Below are 21,596 nucleotides of genomic sequence, written 5' to 3'. Positions count from 1 at the left end.
CGCTGTAGCCAGCCTGGCGTTTCTCCGCAGCAAACATCGTCCTCTCTTCCCCACCCCACCCCCACCCCCCTTTAGGCGCGAGAGGGGGGCGAGGGTGGTGCCAAGGGCCGGCCAGAATGGGAAGATTCCGAGGCGTGTGACGTCACGGCTCTAGCGGAGCGCGGAGGAAACAGCTGCATTGCACCGAGGCCGGCCTGCCTGGCTTTGATCCCTGCCCTAGCAAGAGCCCGGTTGCTTAGCGGTGGATCCTGCGGCCTCTCCTTTCAACTGCCTTAGGGAGCCTCGGCCCAGCAAAGTAAGGATTTGTATGCCTGCCTATAGCTCGCTCCCTCCCTCCCTCCCTCCATCCATCCCTCTCTGTGTGTGTGTGTGTGTGTGGATATGAACAATTCAGCAATTGCACTGGTAACAGCTGCTAAACAATCTTTATTTAGCAAACTCATAAGCGGGGGAATAGTGCCACATCGATTCACATAAGGGCGGGGAGGGGTGGAGCTCCTCGTTAGTGACTTTTCTCTATAAATGTATATTTGTAAGGCGCCGGCGAGGTTGGCTTAAATTCAGGGTAAGCATTGTTTGGTGATTCAGTCATAGAGAACTTTTTCTTTTCTTGCCCTCCTCCTCCTCCTCCTCCTCCTCCTCCTCCTCCTCCTCCTCCTCCTCCTCCTCCTCCTCCTCCTCCTCCTCCTTCTTCTTCTTCTTCTTCTTCTTCTTCTTCTTCTTCTTCTTCTCTCTTCTTCTCCTTCTTCTCCTTCTCCTTCTCCTTCCCCTTCTTCCCCCCCTTCCCCTTCCTCTTCTCCTTCTCCTTCTCCCTCCTCCTCCTTCCTTCTCTTTTATACGTGGGAAGAGAAGTTACTAAGTTATTCAGGATGGTTTTGCTGAACTAAAGAAAATCTTTGGAGGGATTTTGTCAACATGGTTCCAGTGAGTGAAAATGGTTCCGATAAACTGATGATTTTTTCCCCCAGTGTAATTCAGTCTTTGCATCCCGTCATCAAAACAAAATAGTTACTTGTTTAAACTGTAACCAACTTCAAATCTGAGAGGTGAAACAGTACCATCCATACACGTGTAGGATCTTGAAAAAAAATCTTCATAAACTTTTTGTAAACTGACTGATACTGCCTATTTGGGAGCTTTATTTCTGCTAGCCTTGTACAGTTGCATTTGAAAATTTATCTTTTCCTTTTTTGTTTACTAGTAAGCAGGCACAGTTGAAATCTTAAGGGCCCTTTTTGAGGGAATCCATTTTTGGCCTTATTACCTAAACTTCAGTAGAATGTATTTGGCAGAGACTGTTAGTTGTAAGAATTAAGCCTCATGAAATTAAATATCGAAAAAGAATAAAACATTTATAATGTTACTTCTTTTTGGTTTCAAGGCCGATTATTTTCATCTCTGAAAATAATTAGCCAATTGATTTATTCGGGGAATTTTACCCAACTATGCTTTCTTCCAATGTTCCACAGAATTTCCACGCAGGATGGAAAAGACTTTTTCCCATTTAATACAGAATAATATATTTTCAGTTAATATGCTTGCCATATGTTGGCAAAGGAATCTGATAACTCAAAGCCCCCTATTGAACTGGTCCCCTTCTGCTTTCTACGGGCTGGGTGGGGTCCTGAGTATCATACAGCTTGGGAAAGGTTTTTTGCACATTGACTTGGAAAGAACTCCTTCTGAGTTCTATGCTATTTATTTAAATTGGGAAGTTGCTTTCTCCCGCTGCAGGCAACAACCGTTTTTTAATGATTGCTTTCCTAGTACATGACTTTCAGTGTTGTTTTTTTTTAAAAAGTGCTGTATTGTATTAGTTGGTTTGTTAATGAAAACTTCATTTTGATACAGATTTTTAGCTGTATTAAGTAATGGTGAGTGAGTACTGGGACGATAGTTTAAAATCTGAACAAGATGCCTTTGTGTAATTTTTTTTTCTCACTGTCTTTAAGAAACCTGGCAGTTTTCAGGAAGGAACCTAAAGAAGAGAAAAGGCATAGTTATTTTGCAGCATCTAAGGTAGAGACCCTGGATACTTGTATGGAAAAAAACCCCCTGACTGTCAGAAGACAGTGTGCTCCTATTTATTATTTAATTTCTTACTGAATTTTCTTTTGTAAGAAAAAAAGCAATAGGGAGACAAGGGGAGAAGCATCAGAATTTTTTAAAAAAGATATATGACTGCCTTCACCTAAATCAGGGGTAGGCAACCTCGGCTCTTTTATGACTCATGGACTTCAACTCCCAGAATTCCTGAGCCAGCTTGGCTGGCTCAGGAATTCTGGGAGTTGAAGTCCATGAGTCATAAAAGAGCCGAGGTTGCCTACCCCTGACCCAAATGTTTGTTAAGCAGGGTAATAATCATACTAAAAGCTTTTATCTTGAAGTACCTGCAGACTGTTCTTAAAAGGTTAATTATAGGCTATTCGCTCAACTTTTTTCCTCCCTTTGTGGACACAGCTGCAATTTCATTCATTTAATTTGTCAAATTATTTATCAGGCTGCTTACAACATTACTGTTTAAACTCCTGAAAAAGAGTTTTCTCTTTCAGACCAGACCAGATACAGAAAAAGAGTTTTCTAGACCAGTGTTTCTGGACAAAATCTAATTTTTAAATTTACAGAACACAGAATGAAACTGGGAACAAAGAGGTCGATGTTTTCTTTCTTGACTTCAGTTAATGAGAGCCAGGTTTACAATTTCATCCTCTGCTTTAATAGATCTTAGTGGGATGTTGCAGTATCTTTATGAATAGAATTTTTATACAGTAGACGTATTTTAGAACTACATCTTTGAGGTCTACTGTTTGTAATGCTTCATGGCGCCTCATTTCAATGGCTTCAATTTATCCTTTACAGTAGTGACATACATTTATCTAGTTTTGTGTATTTATCAGTGGGGGGAAAGAGTCTGATTTTTCCCCCCTTCAGAATGGAAAAATGGTAATCTAACACTTCATAGGAGCCTATTTCTTATTCATCTAGCCTTGATGAATCGCTAACTTTGGTACAAATGTGGGTTACCATAATAAACTGAAAGGGTTGTTTGTTTAATACCTTCACCTCAGTGCAGCTTTCCCTGCAGTAGTGCATATGAGAATACTAGTGTGTTCCATTTAATTATATGTGAGTACAGAACATCTCCATCAGAATACTAAGACGTATGTATGCAGAAGGAAGAAAGTCTTAGTCATGTAATTTAGGTTAATAGATACCAGGATGATTTGTCACCCTTAATTCCCACCAGTTTCTGTTTTATTGAAAGTGAACATTGGACAAGATGCTTTTTTCTCCTCTGGTCATGTTGAAAAGTTACACAAATGAGTTTTCTCAGTAAGGCAACATGAAATGCAAGGTACATAATGTTAGATGTTAAAAATGTAAACTTGAAACAGGAAATGAAATACAGCCTGTGTGTATCAAACTAAAAGTATTAATTTCTTGAAAGCTTTCTTGCCACTAAATTCTAATATTCAGAACATAGCAACAGCCTCATTTGATCAGTATGTCATTCTTGATGGATCAATGCCAAATCCTTCTTACCAGAAGTACAAAACATTGTTTTCTTCCTACAAGCACATTTAGTAAGCTGTGAAGATGTGCAGCTGTTGTTTCCCACTCATCCTGGCTCAATTATTTGTTCACCACTGAAAACCTTGAAGATATTAGCATGTGCTGACTGTGATATTGTCTATGTGAAAACTAAATAAAGCCAAAACTGGTTTAGCTTTATGCATATACCACATAGCTACTGACATTTGGTTACGTGTCTCTATCTAAAACTAGGTTAGAATGAAGACCAAATTTCCCACCTGCTCTTAGGAGAGGCAAGATAAAAATGGCAAAATTAATTAGAAGCATGCACATATTCTAACCAAGAATTATAAATGGATAGCAAGGGACTTTTATTTAAAAAAATCATCAAAATTTCAGTTTCATTAAACATGTCTTTTCATATCCCACCTATCTCTTTTACATTTTTTTTGTTTGCTTTAGGGATGACCTGGATGACTGAGGTTTTTTTTTGTTTTAATAGCCAGCACAGTTTATGATTTCAGTCAGATCACCTGTATTATCAATCAACATAAAGCAGGGATTGATATTCCAGCTTTGACAGTCCTTGCAGATTTCTGTATTGCATCAAATAAAATTTGAGGTGCTTCACAGTACCAGAGAATGTTACAGACTAATGAAGGGAAGTGAGAATTCATAGGCTTGGTTCACACATCTTGTTTAAATCATAATATATTTGTTGGTTTTGAATCCATGGGAATCTTAATTCATTGTGGCTTATTCAGCAAACCTAGTTAAAATAATTTGTGATTTAGTATGGAAGGACAACGTAATAGTATATTTTGTGGAAAATATTTTGTCCATCAAAAAGCATCCATGGCTGAATTCTACTATATTAGGCCCAACCAGGAAATATAGCCAGTATTGCAGATACATGTTAAATGATAGAAAATGTACCTACTATCTTATGCAGCTGATATGTGATGATCCTGCATGCCTTAATGTGTACTGTATGTTAGTGTGATAAATTCTTACTTATTGTGTGCACCATTGTATTTTTATGGCTTCCTGTGAAATACTGAAGAAATGCAAGCAGGTAGTAGGGTGTGCCTTATTTCTTCACACTGGCACTTTTGCTAAAGACTTTAAGGGGTACCTTCTCACTGAATCGTATCCCTGTAGATTGACTGCAGAGCAGTGATGCACTGCCATGCATTTTTACTAGCTGGAGATGCCTCATGCATCATAGAAGTAGTTGTGCTTACATTGAATGTCATGCAGGTGTGCAAAGTGGAAAAAAATATTCCTCTTTGTAGTTAACAAGCTGATCCTGACCTGCCTCTACTAATCCTGGATTTTTTTGCATGTCCTTTCCATAGATGCATAAATGCTTCAACATAAAAAAAACCTGAATTTGTTTAATAGATGTGGCTTTCAATTAAATATGTTGTCCTTTTTGGCATCAGCAATTCTTTTTTATGCCTTTATCATCAGACATGTCTTAAGAATTCCTAGTAAACACCAAGGGTCAAGAAGTATTACTTATTGTAAAAAATGATATCTATAAATAACAAAATTGCAAATCACCCCTGAATATATGATGTGTGTGTATATGAAAAAACTTACGTGTGTGTGTGTGTGTTTTGCTCACACAAGCATGAAGCCGAAGACACAGCCTGAAGATGACGAGTGGGACCTCGTCGAAACGTCGCCAAGACACTATCAATCTTACACGGGAAAAGACCCAAATACGCCAAGACCTACATGTATGTGTGTGTGTGTGTGTGTGTGTGTGTGTGTATACACACAAACACACACATACACACACATACACATACACATACGTGTGTGTGTGTGTGTGTGTGTGTGTGTGAAGTCTGATCTGAGTTAAGTAGTTTTTCACAGGCTTTCTATATTTCTCTCAGCAATATTTTAGAACCATGCTTTCAAAGACTAACCAGGGTTTGTTTTTCTATTTATTTACAGCATCCCAAACGTCTGTGAAATTTGGACAGAAAACATGTCAAACAAAGGAAAGGTGAGAAACATTTGGTGTCTAGTTAGGGAAAATCTCAAGGAGTGATGTGTCAGATACTGCTTGAGCACAGAACCTTTCTGCTCTTCATTAAGTCACACGAGCTTGAACAACAATTATGGCTGCCTTATCGAGGCTACTGGTGGAAGAAGTTAGCTCATTCAAACAGCATGATATTTTTTTTCTGGCTTGTGCATATAAGTAGCAGAGAGTTTCTGTGCTCACACAACAACTAAGTCACTTGTTTGAAATTATTTCAAAGTGTGGACAATCCTAATACAGGCAGTCCTTGCCTTATGGCTGCAATTGGGCTCAAAATTTCTGTTGCTAAATGAGACAGTTGTTAAGTGACCTTTGCCCCATTTTATGATTAGTTGGTGCATGATTAGTTGTAAAGGTAAAAATATTCCCTGTCCAGTTGTTGAATAATCTCAACTCTTCCAGTTGTTTAGATTATTCAAATAAGATTAAAGTTGCTTAATGGTACCTTTTTGGGAAAAGGTAAGTCTAGATTACAAAATAGAGAGTATTGTGCACCTGGAGCAGGCTGTGTTTAAATGATTCTTTTCAAGTAGTATATAAAACCTTACTGCACAGAATTAATATAACGGGCAATAGTGGTTAAAACAGTTGAGATACCTCCTGTAGTTTTGTGAGATCTGGACATGTAATCTGAAGGTCAACACATTCAGATCTGTATTAAAAGGGCAGAAAAAAGGATTGTGTAGCAAGCAATGAAAAGAGTCCAATACAGTAATTTGAAAGCACATTAAAATATAGGTGTTTTGCTTAGACAAATACAAGTCAGGGGCAAAATAGCAGAATCCTGGGTGTATGTAATTATGTGAAGATGGTTGCATTGTTTCAAGGTAAGCTGTATCTTTAGGGGGAAAAAATGAAATTTGAGTTCTAAAATCAAAGACACTAACTACTCTACACTTTCAATTTCTTATAAGACTCTGTGTTAGGCCAATAATGTATATTTAACAGAATAGAGTTGGAAGGGACCTTAGTTAGGATTTCCCTAGATTTTGATGTCTGCAAAAGTAAGAGGCGATATCTGAAGAGTATCATATCTATGATACTGGAAACAATAAGTTGCAAAATTTGATTAGAGTGCATACGTGCAGAACAAACTATGCATTCGGTGTTCCAATATCTCAGGGGTTGCCACAAAGAAGAGGGAGTCAAGCTATTCTCCAAAGCACTGAAGGCAGGACAAGAAGCAGCGGATGGAAACTAATCAACCTAATCAACTAAGCAACCTAAAACTAAGAAGAAATTTCCTGACAGAACAATTAATCAATGGAACAACCTGCCTCCAGAAGTTGTGAATGCTCCAACACTGGAAGTTTTTAAGAAGAGATTGGACAACCATTTGTCTGAAGTGGTATAGAGTTTCCTGCCTGAGCAGGGGGTTGGACTAGATGACCTCCAAAGTTCCTTCCAACTCTGTTATTCTATTCTGTTCTGCTCTGCTCTGCTCTGTTGTATTCTGTTCTAAGTTTCTGTTTGTGCTAGTGCAGGTCTATCAGATAAAAATATATAAAAAGAAGCTGCTAATGCTATATAGATTACAAATTTCAAAGAGACACGTCTATGTGAAGTTTTGAAAGTCTTGTATATTCAGTATTCTAGTGCAAGATTTTCATCAACTAAGAACTCAATGCAGGCTTTCTTTATGAGGATAATGGTGTAAAAGAGAGAAAAAAAACCCCTGAACTTTGGAATCCATGGTGATACTGTCACAGTTTTTCCAAGCATCTGAACAAGAGCTTGTTTTGGGAAAATGAATCCATGTCTGAAAATGCATGAAGTTCTAGGATGAAAACTGTAAGATTTGAGAATGGCAGCTGAGGTTGTGCAGATACCGTATCATCCTAGATAATTGATTTATGATGCACCATTCTGCTATTAGGAATTCGCTGCCATATGTTTTTACTCATATTGCACTTCTTTTCCTTATAGTATATACCTTATAATTTTTTAAGTGATTGTGTTATCAGAAATTATGAACATGTATATTGTTTAAGGTTAAATGTTAGCAATAGTGATAAATGCCATGTGCAGTGCCATTTCTGAAAGTAATGTGTATGGTTCACCAGTGGTAATCTTTCTGCATTACAATTATTATTTATTTCTTTAATATGTATTCTTTAAAAAAAAGCTGAATGTTCCCTTGCCATACCAGAAAGTGCTGATGTGATTTTTCAAATGATGAAAAAGGATTCATTTCTTGGCAATATTCACAATTTTGAGAACTTTTGTGTTGGATCTTGTTGTAAAAATATCCTTTCTATCAGACATAACAGAAGAAAAGTATTATTTTGGAATACATTCAAATGGCAAATCCTTTGCCATGCAGGTTTCAGATTTGTTTTAAATGGTAGTGATGCCATTTCAGTATGACCTGACAGTTGGAAGAATGCATTATAAACAGCATGTGGTGTTAAAGGAAAAAAATATGTGGTGTTAAAGAAAAAATTACGCATTACTGGGGTGCCTCTTTAAAAAATTTGCTGTTCAAAAAAATGTATGATTCCTATATAAAATGGGTGCCTATATAAGATTTTTAGAGAAAGATTCTATTGTTTGCTTTGGGTAGTCACATTTGTTAAAGAATATGGGTATGCCTGAAGCTTTCTTCCTTCTTGTGACCATCTAATGTCCAATGCGGTGAATAGAAACATTGCAATATAATATAAATGAATTAATTAATGAATTTATTTAGGATATAAAATGAAAATTATACTTGGAGCTGTATTCTGGACCTCAAATGTCCAATTTAAAATTGTGGTTCAGATTGTGCCACTCTTTTACAGATATGTTCAAGGACTTTTGAGGCATATCAATAAATAAAAATGTCACAAGATATCTGAAGGTGGTAAGGGTTGGCAAAGCTTGTCCCTTCAAGACGAGGCAATCAATAGAGTATAGGAGCATATGGAGGCAGTAGGAAGACAATTTGCAAGGTTTCCCCATCTGTGTGAGTATTGTAATAATGCATTCCAGAAGGAGAGAGAGAATACTTGAGAAATGATTCACCCTAGAAAATAGAAGTAAAGAAAGTAGAGGAAAATTACAATGTGGAAGAAAGATGGCAGTGTATCAGAGTCTGGATTCTGCTCTTTTTGTAGTAGTACTAGAAGAGGTGGCACAAAGATGGTGTAAGAAGTTGACGTTGTCAATAGAAGAACCTAGGACAAAGTAGTTCTATTTATAACTTCAAGGCTCTGGGCATCTGTCAGAAAGCCAGGGTGACTCATAGATGCGGGGGAAGGGATATGAGGAAAGAGAATCTATTTTAATGATACAAGTGAGATTTCAATCGGAGTCTGCTACTCAGATGCTTAAAGGTTCTTCCAATGTTATATACCCTTGCTTTGCCATGGTCACTTCCACATTTGCTTCTTCACATGAATAGTTCCTAGCTCAAGGCCAGGTGCTTCCTGGGGAAGTAAAGGAATTGTATTCTAGAGAAATGTGGAGTGTGATAGTTCCCATAAACACAAAGGATGGACGTCTCAACTCTGTCATTAAAATCAAAGTGAGCTGTATTCTATGACTGTCCCACTGGAATGTGTTTCTAAGTATATAAGCAGCCAAGTAGTAGTCACAGCTGTCGATGTGGAGAAGAAATTGTATGTGCTAACGTATCGTTTATCACCCTACATTTACCTTTACCATCTTAGCCGAAAGCATTCTGAGAGGGGCTGCATCTAGTGAGAAGCAGCTGGGCGCTGCCTGTAGAAATTGCAGCAACTTCCTGAAAAGAAATCTGCTACGGTCTTCATTGTGATTTGAATCAGGGAATGGCTCTGTGGAGGGAGGTGGTGTGATGGACTACAGTGAAGCGACAGTTTCCCAGGAAGGAGGGAGCACATTCCAAAGAGGAGAGGGCCAGACAAGCCGCGGTTCATACCAGAGCTGGAATGTGGGAAGAAGAGATTTAGGATAACCAGTCTCTAGAATCTCCAAGGATTAGGTTAGGGTAGTAAAGGTTTAGTTTAGCAAGATTTTTTTCTGTACGATGTAAGCAAGTAAAGAATTGAACTTTGATTGGATTGTGTTATATCATTCTTGGCTTAGGCCTGATACATATTTGTGAAGAGAACTGTTCCATGTCTGTGGAGATTCTCAGTCATCCAAGTCATGGTTGTCCCAAAGCTGCTTTTCAAAAGGCAACTGGACTTTCTTTATTTTTATTTTTTTGAAGACGTTTCGCTTCAGAATTGGAAGAAGCTTCTTGGATGAGAAGCGAAATGTCTTCAAAGAAAAAACAAAGTCCAGTTGCCTTTTGAAAAGCACCTTTGGAGAACTGCTCTGTCTTTTCTCTCAGAACATGTGATGGAACATTAGCAGCTCAATAAATTTGCCTCTGATCTGCATTGTTATTTCATACATAATACTACATTCATCTCTATCAAACTGTCCCAAAGGGAAAAGACAAAATGCTAGAGAATCTTTTGCAAGAATACTTGTAATAGATAATTTACTTATTGTGAATGTACATTAATGTTCAAAAATGGGTTGGGGAATGCCACAGTTCTGAAATGCTTGCTTAGGCTGAGCCTTGTAATCTTAAAAATATCTTTTGGATCATATGAATTAGCTCTAAGCAGCTTAAATAGGGCTACTACAAGTTCATTTAACTTTAGATTTTAGTGAAATTCCAAGAAGGAACACACACTACAGTTCTGGAACTACCAACTACATCCTTTTTTATTGTCATATTATCATATATAATTCCGCTCTATGGTACATTGAATAGATCTGGATTGCACTCAGATGTTGTATTCACTTCTGATTATTACCACAATATAAGAAGGACATTGAGAAAGTAGAAAGAACACAGAGCAGAGTGACAAAGATGGTGATGGGGTTTTAAGACTAAATCCTAAAAAGAATGGTTAGAGAAACTTTAGCTAAGGAAAAGAAAAGGAGAGATGTCTTAGGTTTTCCCCCCCCAAATATTTGAAAGGCTTTCATAAGAAAGAAGGTATGGATCTATTCTCCATAGATCCTGAGGTAGGACAAGAACCAGCAGGTAGAGGTTTTGTAGATGGAGATCCAAGCTTGAAATAAGAGGGGACTTCCTGACTATGAAAACTATTAAGCAGCAGAAGAGCTTTCTATCTGAAGTCCAGTCATGAAGTCACTGGAGATTTTCAAGCAATGGCTCTTAAGTAATTTGTCTGGAATAGTCTGATGATTCTATCCTTGGACAGGGGATTGGAGTAATAGATCTCCAAGATCTATGATTCTATGATTATTGTACATTCTATAGATGACATGTTTTGAAATTAATAATAATTTGATTTTTATCTTTTTTTTACTTTAGGCTGGACGATATAGGGGTTCAGTGAAGGATTTCCCAAACTTTAATGCCAACCAGGATGCAGAGGCACTGTACAGTGCTATGAAGGGATTTGGTATGTCTTCAATACTACCTCCTATCACTTTGAATTAAAATTTGTTACAGTTTTCATACATATCTGGCTTTTTAAAATGTTTTATACATGTGATTTAAAAAATCAGTAGTAGTGTTTTAGGTACGAAACCAACTGGAAGAAGGCAGTGGCAAATCATATCCACAAATGTTGCCTAGAAAACTGCAGGGAATTGTCCAGGCAGTTGTCAGGAATAAAAAAATGACTTTAAAATACCCCTCCCTACCAAAAAATAAATCCAATAAGAGCAATTCATGACAATGGCATCATCTGTGCATTTTCTTTTCTATGGAAATAGTGTGCAAGAATGGTGAGAAGAAGAGATAATACAGTATTGTCTGTTTTCTAAGTTTGGCATACAGGTAGTGGGACTGTTATCCAGATTTTTTTTAAGGTGATTCTAATATATGTTATATAACTTTGCTGTCAGTTTTAGGACCCAGTTATCTTAAAATGACTTTAGGCTTTGTCCCCCCTGCAGGCAGTGATAAAGACGCTATACTAGATCTCATAACATCCAGGAGCAATAAACAAAGAAATGACATCTGCCAAGTATATAAGGCGCTCTATGGAAAGGTCAGTCTCAGAATGGATGGGAAAACTGGAAAAAAGAATTTATACAAGGCTTGTAATATCATCTTTAATTACTGGATTGTGAATGGCAAACATCCGTTCATCCAGATATTTTGACCTCTCCCCTATGTGAATTTTATCTTTTTATGCTTCATTACTGTCTTCCTCTACATCATGTACATCTGATCTTAAGGTCTTATTCCATAGTCATGATATACTAATGATCAAACTGAATTTTTACCTCCTTCAACTAAGGAACCAAGGATATACTTGGAGCAAAATTTTAGGATCCGTTAATCATTGACAATGGTGAGCATATCTTTTACTCGGGCAGCTGGCCCCCATACTCCAAGGGGAAGACGTCTCCCATCTTTTAAGTCTGTTGTAAAGGATATACATATATTTACCTATAGGACCCTTTCCTGTGGAAGAATAGGAGGAAATAGGTCATGAGTCCTATATGTCTAAGTGAGTGTTCGAAACATATGCTTTGAACAAACAGGATAGAAATAATTTGTTATGCAGAAATTGTTTGCTTTTAGCTACCACCTCTTTAAATGTCTGGAACTCAGGAGATCAAGTGGGGTCTCTTTCACTTTGCAGGAGATGTCTTCAAAGAGATGTAAACAGAAGAAAGCTTGCTTTTTTATTGGCTGTCAAAATGGAGGACAAAATAAAAACAAGATTGGTCTCTTTAATGCTGAATCTTCTGATTCATTCACAGAATTTAAGGGGAGTGGCAGCCACAAATAATGTATAAGAAGACAATGTTGACCATTTTCTGACATTTAAATCTCACAACAGTTCTTTTACACATTGTGTAATAAATAATAAGTTTCTCCTTAACAGTGGTATTCACATAGATTAGATTTTAATTTAAAAACAGAAGTCTGTTTTTTTGCTTTCCACTAGAGAGATGCTAGTTGATATGTTAGCAAAATAAAGTTTTATTTGTTTCTGCTTCCAATGTTGATTTCAGTTTTTTAATTGATTCTAAGACTATATTTTTCTGTGGTGAGTGGTCTTCTTATAAACTGAGCAAAACAAATACTTTTTTAATTCCTTACCTTTTCTTCCTTTTTATTAGGACCTGATTGCAGATTTGAAGTATGAATTGACTGGGAAATTTGAACGACTGATTGTGGGTCTAATGAGACCCTTGGAGTACTTTGATGCCAAGGAAATCAAAGATGCTCTAAAGGTAAAAAGTTTAATTACGGTTGTCATTACTTCTGAACTCATGAAAATACTAGTCATTTTACTATACTCTTAAAGTACATTTTTTCCTTCTGGAGAGCATTTCCTTTTCCATCTTTTAAAGTAACCATAATATACTATAGCTGATACAGATAAGTTGTGTTCCTTATTCCTAGGGGATTGGGACTGATGAGAAGAGCCTGATTGAGATCTTGGCATCTCGGACCAATCAACAGATCCATGCTCTGGTGGAGGCTTACAGAGATGGTGATTACTGCAAGATCTTTTTATTGAGTTGGCTTCACCTACTGTTAATTCACGGCTGTTAAAGTTGCAATAAGATCTACAGGCTCATGCTGGAGAGATTATTGCTGAGATGAAGTTAGCAGTTTTCTCTCTGTCTCTAGCAGATATTTAATCCTGAATATTCTGGAGTAATTTACAAATAATAAGTTTTAGCTTTACCTAAGTGATCACGGGCAAAGGTTCTTTCAGCCTTTTGTTCAGTTTGTACAATTATCTCGATATATTGCTTTTGTCCTTGTCCTTGTGCTGTTAGTTTGTGTAGGGATGCATTTATGAATGCTTGCTCAGTTTTGTTTTTGGCATTTATATATATCGGATGAGAAAAACAGCAAGGTTTGTTAGTAACCTTTGTATGGTTTTTATAGCATATGAAAGGGACTTGGAGGAAGATGTCATAGCAGACACCACAGGACACTTCAAGAAGATGCTCATTGTGCTGCTTCAGGTATGTTGGTCTTTGTGTTCTCTTTTAGCTTTTATTCTATCCTTATTTAGTCGTATTAATAGAACTGATGCATTGGGGTTTTTTAATAGGGAAACAGAGAAGAAGATGACGTTGTGAGTGAAGACTTAGTAGAACAAGATGCCAATGTAAGTAATGATACTGCCTAAGTGATGATTCAGCAAAGGAAGAATTTAATTTTTTTTCAAAGAACAAATCCAGTCCTAGAAAAGAAAGCATATTCTAGAGGGTGAACTAAGTCCCATGTAGATAATTTTTGTAAGTTCTGATGTACTTTTTCTCTACAAATTCCACAGTGTATGGCCCTTGGTAGTAATCAAAACTAAACACTCAGAAACACCCATTTTAGTGTAAATAAGGATAGGTCTGATAAATGCTTTTTTGTATTATCTCCATCAATAAATAAACTCCTAATACAGGTGGTCCTCGATTTATGACCATAGTTGACCCCAAAATTTATGTTGCTAAGTGAAACATTCATTAAGTGAGTTTTGCCCCATTTTACAACTTTTTTGCCACAGTTGTTCAGTGAATGACTGCATTTGTTAAATTAGTAACACGGTTGTTAAGTGAATCTGGATTCCCTATTGACTTTGCTTGTCAGAAGGTCACAAAAACTGATCACATGACTCCAGGACACTGCAGCCATTATAAATATGAACCAGTTGCCAGGCATTTGAATTTTGATCATGTGACCATGGAGATACTGCAATGGTTGTAAGTGTGAAAAACGGTTCCAAGTCATTTTTTTCAGCGCCGTTGTGACTTTGAATGGTCACAAAATGAACTGTTGTAAGTCGAGGACTACCTGTATGGGTCAAATGATTTAGCTCTGATTGGTTTCCTATGCTGTTACTTTTTTGATGTAGATAATATTTATAGTTTGTCAATGTAAAAGAGTAAAGAATAGGACTTCAGAAATTCTTAACTGAATGCTAAATTCAAGAAGATATTCTCATTGGACTATATAGCCCTAGAATTTAGGTTGATTTGTAAATATATTCCGAAGGCTTTGGTAATCTGCCATAGATTTGATATATTGTTTTGTTACATTGTTTGTTATAGGCTATACATTTATATAGTGTTGTGATTCAGGGTCAGCCTGTGGGTTCAGCAGTTGGGTCGGACGACTCAGAGGAGGAGGAGGGGGGTGTTGAAGAGCTTGCTGAGGGGATTGGACAGCTTGATGAGAGCCCCCAGCCAGGCCCCTCTCATCTGGTCACGACGCAGACCCAGCTGTGTGAGCCTGACAGCGTGGATGAAGATGACCCACAGCTGGCCCTGTTCAAGGACGCCCGACGCAGGAGGCAGTCAATCAGGAGTAAACAGAGGAAGGCAATGGGGCACCTCGGAAGGAGGCAGAGAGAGGCCACGCCCTGAACTGTATTTAAGGGGAATGTGTGGGAGGGCTGGTTTGCTGAAGGCAACCGCTTGGATAGTTCCTGTTTCTTAGCTCCTGTTTCATGGTTGGTGTCTTGTCTTGCTCTGTTTTATGTGAATAAATTTGGCAGGCTTTATTCCAGCCTCTTGCCGTTTGTAAAGGGGTTGTCCCTGCTTTTGCTGCAGGGCCGGTAGCAGGCTGGTACAGAACATATAGTACTTTTTCACCAGGAATTGAAAGTGGCAAGCAAACCTTTCTCCAATTTTCCTCACAGTAACTATACAGTATAGGTAGGATGGTTTAAGAGGAAGATGGTTAAAGATGATTGGTTAAAAATCATTTAGTAAATATTAACATAAAGTGGTCTTAATTTTTATTGAACTATCAGATTAATATTACATATCAGTTTTGAGAATTCACTAATGTTGAATAGAGTTATTTGGATCATTGTTTTATGATGGTTTAGAGCTTCCAAGATACGATGCTTTGAAAATGTTGATGGTAACAGTAGTTGTTTCCTTTTTCATGTTGTCCTGTGCACTTATGTTTTCTAAAAGGACTTGTTAGAAGCTGGAGAGCAGAAATGGGGCACAGATGAAGCCCAGTTTATCTACATTCTTGGAAACCGAAGCAAACAACACCTTCGGCTAGGTGAGCTGGAACATTGCTGTAAAGGAAATAATAAAAATAATCTGAATCTCAAGAATCTCAAATTTTCTTAGCAACTTGTGATCTCTTTTAGCAAGACTTCATGTGTGGTAGATAGGTAGGTAGGTAGGAAGGGAAGGGAATGGAATGAGGGAAGGAAAGGAAGGAAGAAGAAGGAAGGAAGGAAGGAAGGAAGGAAGGAAGGAAGGAAGGAAGGAAGGAAGGAAAAAGTTACATTAAGATTATTCATTGGAATCTGGTCATGATGTCCTTCTGAAAAAAAAATAGTTAACCAAGACCGAAATTACCAGCCATTAACAAATAGCCATGTATAAACACAATGTTGAAGGTTCTTTGGAAAATATTTTAATTGCAGTTATTTTATTGATTTAAATTGAGGGATATATTATTCCACAATCTCTTTGCTATATAAATATATGAGTTTTTCTGTTGCATTGCCAAAAATAGCTAAATTGAAATATTGTGCCAGATTCAAATATTTCCTAAAACAAAATTAACATTTGTAGAACGTTTTTAAATGTTTAGGGTATGTCAAATGAATGGTACTCTATGCCCTTGCATCATCTACATATTAATAGCATAATGCAACTTGTCTTTACCAGAAAACCTGAATCTAAGAAGAGAAAAGTGAAAGTCTAAAATTTGTTAATTTTTTTTAAGATGATGAAGCATTGTGCTTATAAATTTAGCTTTCTCTTTAGCACTTTTTTAAACATAAAAAATCACATGGAGCAATTATTAGCTGAAGTATTTTCTATTGAAAAACATTTTCATCTCCTTGCATAGCTATGATTCAGTTTATCTAGAGATCGGTGGTTGTGAAGGTTATTAATTTTCTGAAACAAATAAAAAAATAGAACAATGGGTTTGCAAGATGCATCAAGGGCAGTTGGTCATTTACTGCTTTTTTTGCACATTGGGTTGGCAAAGGAAGTAGCTACCATTTTATGAATTCATTTAGAGTTGTGGATGCTAACACATAATCTTTTTAAAAAATAGCCAGACGAAAGATATTTTAAGATTTTTAAAATGAAAAACATGTCCAAAATCTCCTGAAATCCCAAGTGATGACATAGAGATATTTCTAGACTTTTCTATCTCATAAGACTTGGTTTTTAAAATTCTATTACATATAATTATAGTTTCAGGGCTTCCTCTAGTAGTAATGGATGCACCATGCTGCTAAACTCAACTTTATTGAAAGGTTTTACAGTACATTTTAAGTATACTCCATCCCTCCCCCTTCCCCCCACATCCCCCCTCCCCCCTCCCCCCCCAACTTCCCAGAGCTGAAAGCAGGGTATTGCCTCTAACAAGCTTAAACTAAAATATGCTAACCAACTATGAATACACTTTAAATCCTATCGCACTTTAACTCCCCTTAGGTAAAGGTAAAGGTTCCCCCGCACATGCGTGCTAGTCGTTTCCGACTCTAGGGGCCGGTGCTCATCTCCGTTTCAAAGCCAAAGAGCCAGCGCTTGTCCGAGGACGTCTCCGTGGTCATGTGGCCGGCATGACTAGACGCCAAAGGCGCACGGAACGCTGTTACCTTCCCACCGGAGTGGTCCCTATTTTTCTACTTGCATTTTTACGTGCTTTCGAACTGCTAGGTTGGCAGAAGCTGGGACGAGTAACAGGCGCTCACTCTGTTACGCGGCACTCGGGATTCGACCCGCCAAACTGCCGACCTTCTGATCGACAAGCTCAGCGTCCTAACCCACTGAGCCACTGCGTCCCCTTATACATAGATAAATAATAGTACATCTTATAAATCTCAACTTTAAACTCTATGAAATGGCAGTAATGCTAAGTATTCCATTCAAGTTATATTGTGGTATTGAGGTAGCTCTATATCAAGCAGGTGTCATCTGGAATTCAGCACAAGATGCTTTTGATATAGCAATGAGCCAAATGCATGTGTGTTTATCAGAGAGACAGAATACCCATCTCCCACTTTTTTCAGTCTTTAATGAGTATCAGAAGATTTCGGGAAAATCCATTGAGATGAGCATCCGAGAAGAACTATCTGGGGACTTTGAAAAATTGATGCTGGCTGTAGGTAAGCTGGATCCTATCTTATAAAGTATGTTTTGAAGAACAGAAGCAGGCACGAAGGGACTTCAAAAGCCAGAATTAGTCAAGTTATATCTGGATGAAGTTAACTTTGGTTAAGATGAGGAAGATAATAGAATGCATGTAACTTACTTCTACGAGGAAAATGTAGATGATTTCCAAACATCTAGCAAATTCATAGAATTTTTTGAGATAGAAGTAGCGGGGGAGAGAGGGATATCTCTTTCTCTGATTGTTAATAATTTCACCATTCATGGTTAAGGGTAGTAGTTATATGTCCAGAGAGAAATTTGGGTTGTTCAGAATAAAAGTTGGCAGTAACATCTGTGTTATGAGCATTTTCTTTGTCAGTTGAGCGTTAAGAAATCCTGTTGGAAATAATGTGATTAAGAGTCGGCAAGAGGAGGGGATGGCTGCCTAAAACTCTACTCAGGAGTGCATCACAGTGCAAGATTGAACAGCATTTTTTGTCATGTGTGACACCAGGCAGTAGGTTTTGAAGAGTTTCAGAAAATGCATGTTTGACCCACAGACCTAAAACTCTCTCCCAACACTCTCTCCACAGTGAAAAATATCAGGAGTACAGCTGAGTATTTTGCTGAAAGATTGTTCAAAGCAATGAAGGTGAGTACCACTCCAGGCATTCTAGAGTGGCTTTCATCTCCTACTATATGTATCTTCTGAACATTAGGAGGACCACTGCTGACTTCTCTAGATTTTAACTGTTTGGACTTTTCTAGTATCAAGATTAAAACATTGAATGGAAATTTAAATCCACATCCACCTATCTGGTTCCAAGGAGTGAACACTTAGCTAATTTTAATATTTATACCTTGTGACCTTTACTATGATAGTTCATAAAAATGAGGTGCTAGCCTTCACACATGTGCTTTGAATCTGTGCCGACTAAACCATACAGATTCTAACTGCACAGGATTGTATACCAGCGTATGTTTTTGAAAAAAGTTTTGGATAAACTAAGTCTATTTAAACAGCCAAGTTTGTATCATAAATGTTATTGCAACAAGAAGCTACTTGTTTTAGCTTTCACCAGTCACAATTCATTATAGGTATAATATGTAATCAGTATTGGTACAAAGAATGATACAAAAAATGTTTGTTTTAAAAAAAGGTCAGAGAACAAGAAAATTAAGAAAACGTGTTTTAACATAATCCATATTTCTAATACAAGGTTTTTTTTATTAATTTCTTAGCCAAACATTGGCTTTAGCAAATAGTATTAACAAGCCATATTTGGAGGAACATATTCAGGATAATATATGCAATTAATAGAGAATAAAATATAATTTATCATAAAATAAATGTTAAACAATATTGACATGAGTATTAATCAGTTATTACCATTATAGTTAATAACTTTAGAAAATGTTGCCTTATTCTGCTAACGTAACTATTGTAAATGATGAATCGGTTCCTTTTGGTGGGGTTTATAGTTTATGAGCAGTATTCCAAATATTCCAGCAGTAATTTTCTAGGATGCCCTATAAATTTTTCCGTGGCTGAAAAATGTCTGACTCTCCTAAAGATATGAGGCACAAGTAGCACGTGCTACTAATATTACATCTGACATTTTGGAAAATAATGAATTCAACTGATAGATGAATTATAGTCACACATAAAAAGAAGAAAAATCCTTTGAAGGTGTTTTGAGATGCACATAGCAATTGGGAATAGCTTCCCATATTGGATTCTAGCATCTTCATTAAAAATTTGAACATCCCATGGATTTTTGTGACCTTAAATGATTCATTCTAGGGTTTCGGGACAAGAGACAACACACTGATTCGCATCATGGTGTCACGGAGTGAGATTGATATGTTGGATATTCGGGAAATATTCCGGACTAAGTACGAAAAATCTTTGCATCATATGATTGAGGTAAACACTATAAATTTGCACTGCAGAGGGTGTGTGAAATTTATCATAGTAATTTATATTTATAGTGCACTGAATATTATTAAGCAGGGACCTAGTGCTTTTGAAGGTATCTGCTATCTCATTCTTCCACTTGTGTTCATGTTATGCTTGGAAGAGATCATCAGCAGACAAATGATTCAGGCAACCTTAGAGAGAGGCGATTGGGTTAAACTTTCCTTTGTGAGAGCTTAGGTTATTTTTTGCGGCCAGCATTTCAGTATTGTAACTTTCATCTTAAGGTTGATTTGCCCTTTGGCTATAATTGTGAAGACCTGAGTTTTCCTCTCTCCCTTTTTACAGAGTGACACATCAGGTGATTACAAAAAAGCCCTACTGAAACTCTGCGGGGGAGATGATGAGTAAGTCCAATTCTGAAGCATGGTTTCTTGTGGGGGAGGGATGCTTTTTAAGGGCCCTCCGTTGCTGAAACTCTTTTTGAGTTTCTGTACCGTATCTCTAATAATAATATTTCCCAACTGGTCTGTGAATTTTTTTTTCCTTGCAGGGCTAGTTTCTACTATATCGTAGCAAATACCTTCCCCCCAAAATTTTAGTAGTTTTTCTGGAAAGTGAGGTTTTTCATCTGAGGATGGCCAAATGGACAGCAGATCCTTCACCTCAGTTTTTGTTTGACAGGCTAAATATGTGTTTGCCTGCCTGGAAGGATTTTGATTCTTTTAAAATACTCTTAATGTTCATATTATAATGATGGGGGAAATCTGTCTGTGTGGTCACTAAGAGTCTTGATCAACCATTTTATAATGTATTTTTAATCATAATACCTCAGGCACAAAATGTAGTAGGAAGACATTGCTATGTGTTTTGAAATGCTCTGATCAGCAAATAATTGATTATTACCCATTTCTATGTTTAAGCCTCCATATACTAGATCTAACTAGGTTTAGCTTCCTCTCTCTTTATACCTCCATGTCAGAACTTGATCCAGTGTGTGGGTACATACTGCTACTACCCAAATTCAGTAGTTTAACCTGTGAGATTTTATAGTGAGACACTTTGGACCATCCTTCACTAATCTGTTGCATTTCAGATACACTAGATCAGTGATGGTGAACCTTTTAGAGACCAAGTGCCCAAACCGCAACCCAAACCCCACTTATGTATCGTCGGGTGCTAGGTGGGCATGGCCCATTGAGTGGGTGTGGCCCATTGGGTGGGTGTGTCTGTGGTGGTAGCAGCAGACTGGGTGGGACTAAAAAGTTCAATCAATCAATTCCAACTTTTCAAGTTCTTTTTTTTTCCCCACAAGAAGTTGAAATTGATTGATTGATTGAACCTTTTTTTTGTTTTTTTTGCACACGGCGGCAGAGGCCTAAAGCAAAAAGGTTTTATAAAACCCAGCTGAAGTCCTAGGACTGGGGCGACGGTGCTCGTGCCCACAGAGAAGGCTCTGTGTGCCACCTGTGGCACGTGTGCCATAGGTTCGCCACCACGGCACTAGATGTTAACTTTCATCACAACAGTGATCACTGCAAATGTTAAGTAGTGTAGTTGGGACATCTAGAAAGTAAATATTGCATGAGATGATGGCTTGGGTAAATTGCATATGTCAATCTTTACTGCTGGTTGTGATGATCAGTGGTTTTACTAAGCATGAGAACTACTAGTGTGCCTCTTACACTGTATGGAAATCAGTGCAGAGAAGAGTGGAGTAGCAGCAGTAGTAATACATCTTTTAAAGAACTCATACAATCATTTGCATTATCTATCCACGTGTTGCTTTTGCAGTCCTCAGATGACACTGAAAATAAAATTTTCCGTTGAAAAAGTAACCAGGCAGGCTACATTTAAATGCAATAAATAAATAATAATAAAATACATTTGAGACAAAGGGTACCTTCGTTCATTATTTTCCCACCTTTTCTCTTCATTCAAAGCTATGTTGATCGTATTGCACTTGTATCAGAGGGACTGAGGCGCTGCTAGGTTGAAAGGATTAGCTGGTAACATCACTGTTGGGGGAATGCCTGGAGCTGGTGC

The 21,596-nt window shown here is 37.5% G+C and overlaps 1 protein-coding gene across 3 annotated transcripts in view; it reads left to right on the top strand.

Moving 5' to 3' along the window:
- The first annotated feature begins 114 nt into the window (after window positions 1–114).
- Window positions 115–21,596, top strand: part of ANXA6 (annexin A6) — a 43,618-nt gene continuing 22,136 nt past the window's right edge. Inside the window, exons 1-13 of one of the 3 annotated variants that reach the window (XM_081319991.1) lie at window positions 115–295; window positions 5,500–5,551; window positions 10,890–10,980; window positions 11,480–11,574; window positions 12,659–12,772; window positions 12,945–13,035; window positions 13,440–13,519; window positions 13,609–13,665; window positions 15,476–15,569; window positions 17,551–17,646; window positions 18,226–18,284; window positions 19,437–19,559; window positions 19,899–19,957. In XM_081319991.1, coding sequence (XP_081176117.1) covers window positions 5,534–5,551; window positions 10,890–10,980; window positions 11,480–11,574; window positions 12,659–12,772; window positions 12,945–13,035; window positions 13,440–13,519; window positions 13,609–13,665; window positions 15,476–15,569; window positions 17,551–17,646; window positions 18,226–18,284; window positions 19,437–19,559; window positions 19,899–19,957 — 977 coding nt within the window. In that variant the 5' untranslated portion in view covers window positions 115–295; window positions 5,500–5,533. Of the gene's footprint in view, window positions 296–2,000; window positions 2,020–5,499; window positions 5,552–10,889; window positions 10,981–11,479; window positions 11,575–12,658; window positions 12,773–12,944; window positions 13,036–13,439; window positions 13,520–13,608; window positions 13,666–15,475; window positions 15,570–17,550; window positions 17,647–18,225; window positions 18,285–19,436; window positions 19,560–19,898; window positions 19,958–21,596 lie in introns of those variants that run through there. The other 2 variants (XM_081319989.1, XM_081319990.1) reach the window with 2 other exon arrangements.

Source organism: Vipera berus (assembly GCF_964194415.1).
Source record: "Vipera berus genome assembly, chromosome: 2".
Classification (NCBI taxonomy): domain Eukaryota; kingdom Metazoa; phylum Chordata; class Lepidosauria; order Squamata; family Viperidae; genus Vipera; species Vipera berus.
The sequence above is the reverse complement of the archived record's forward strand: the minus strand, read 5'-3'. Positions and strand labels throughout refer to the sequence as shown.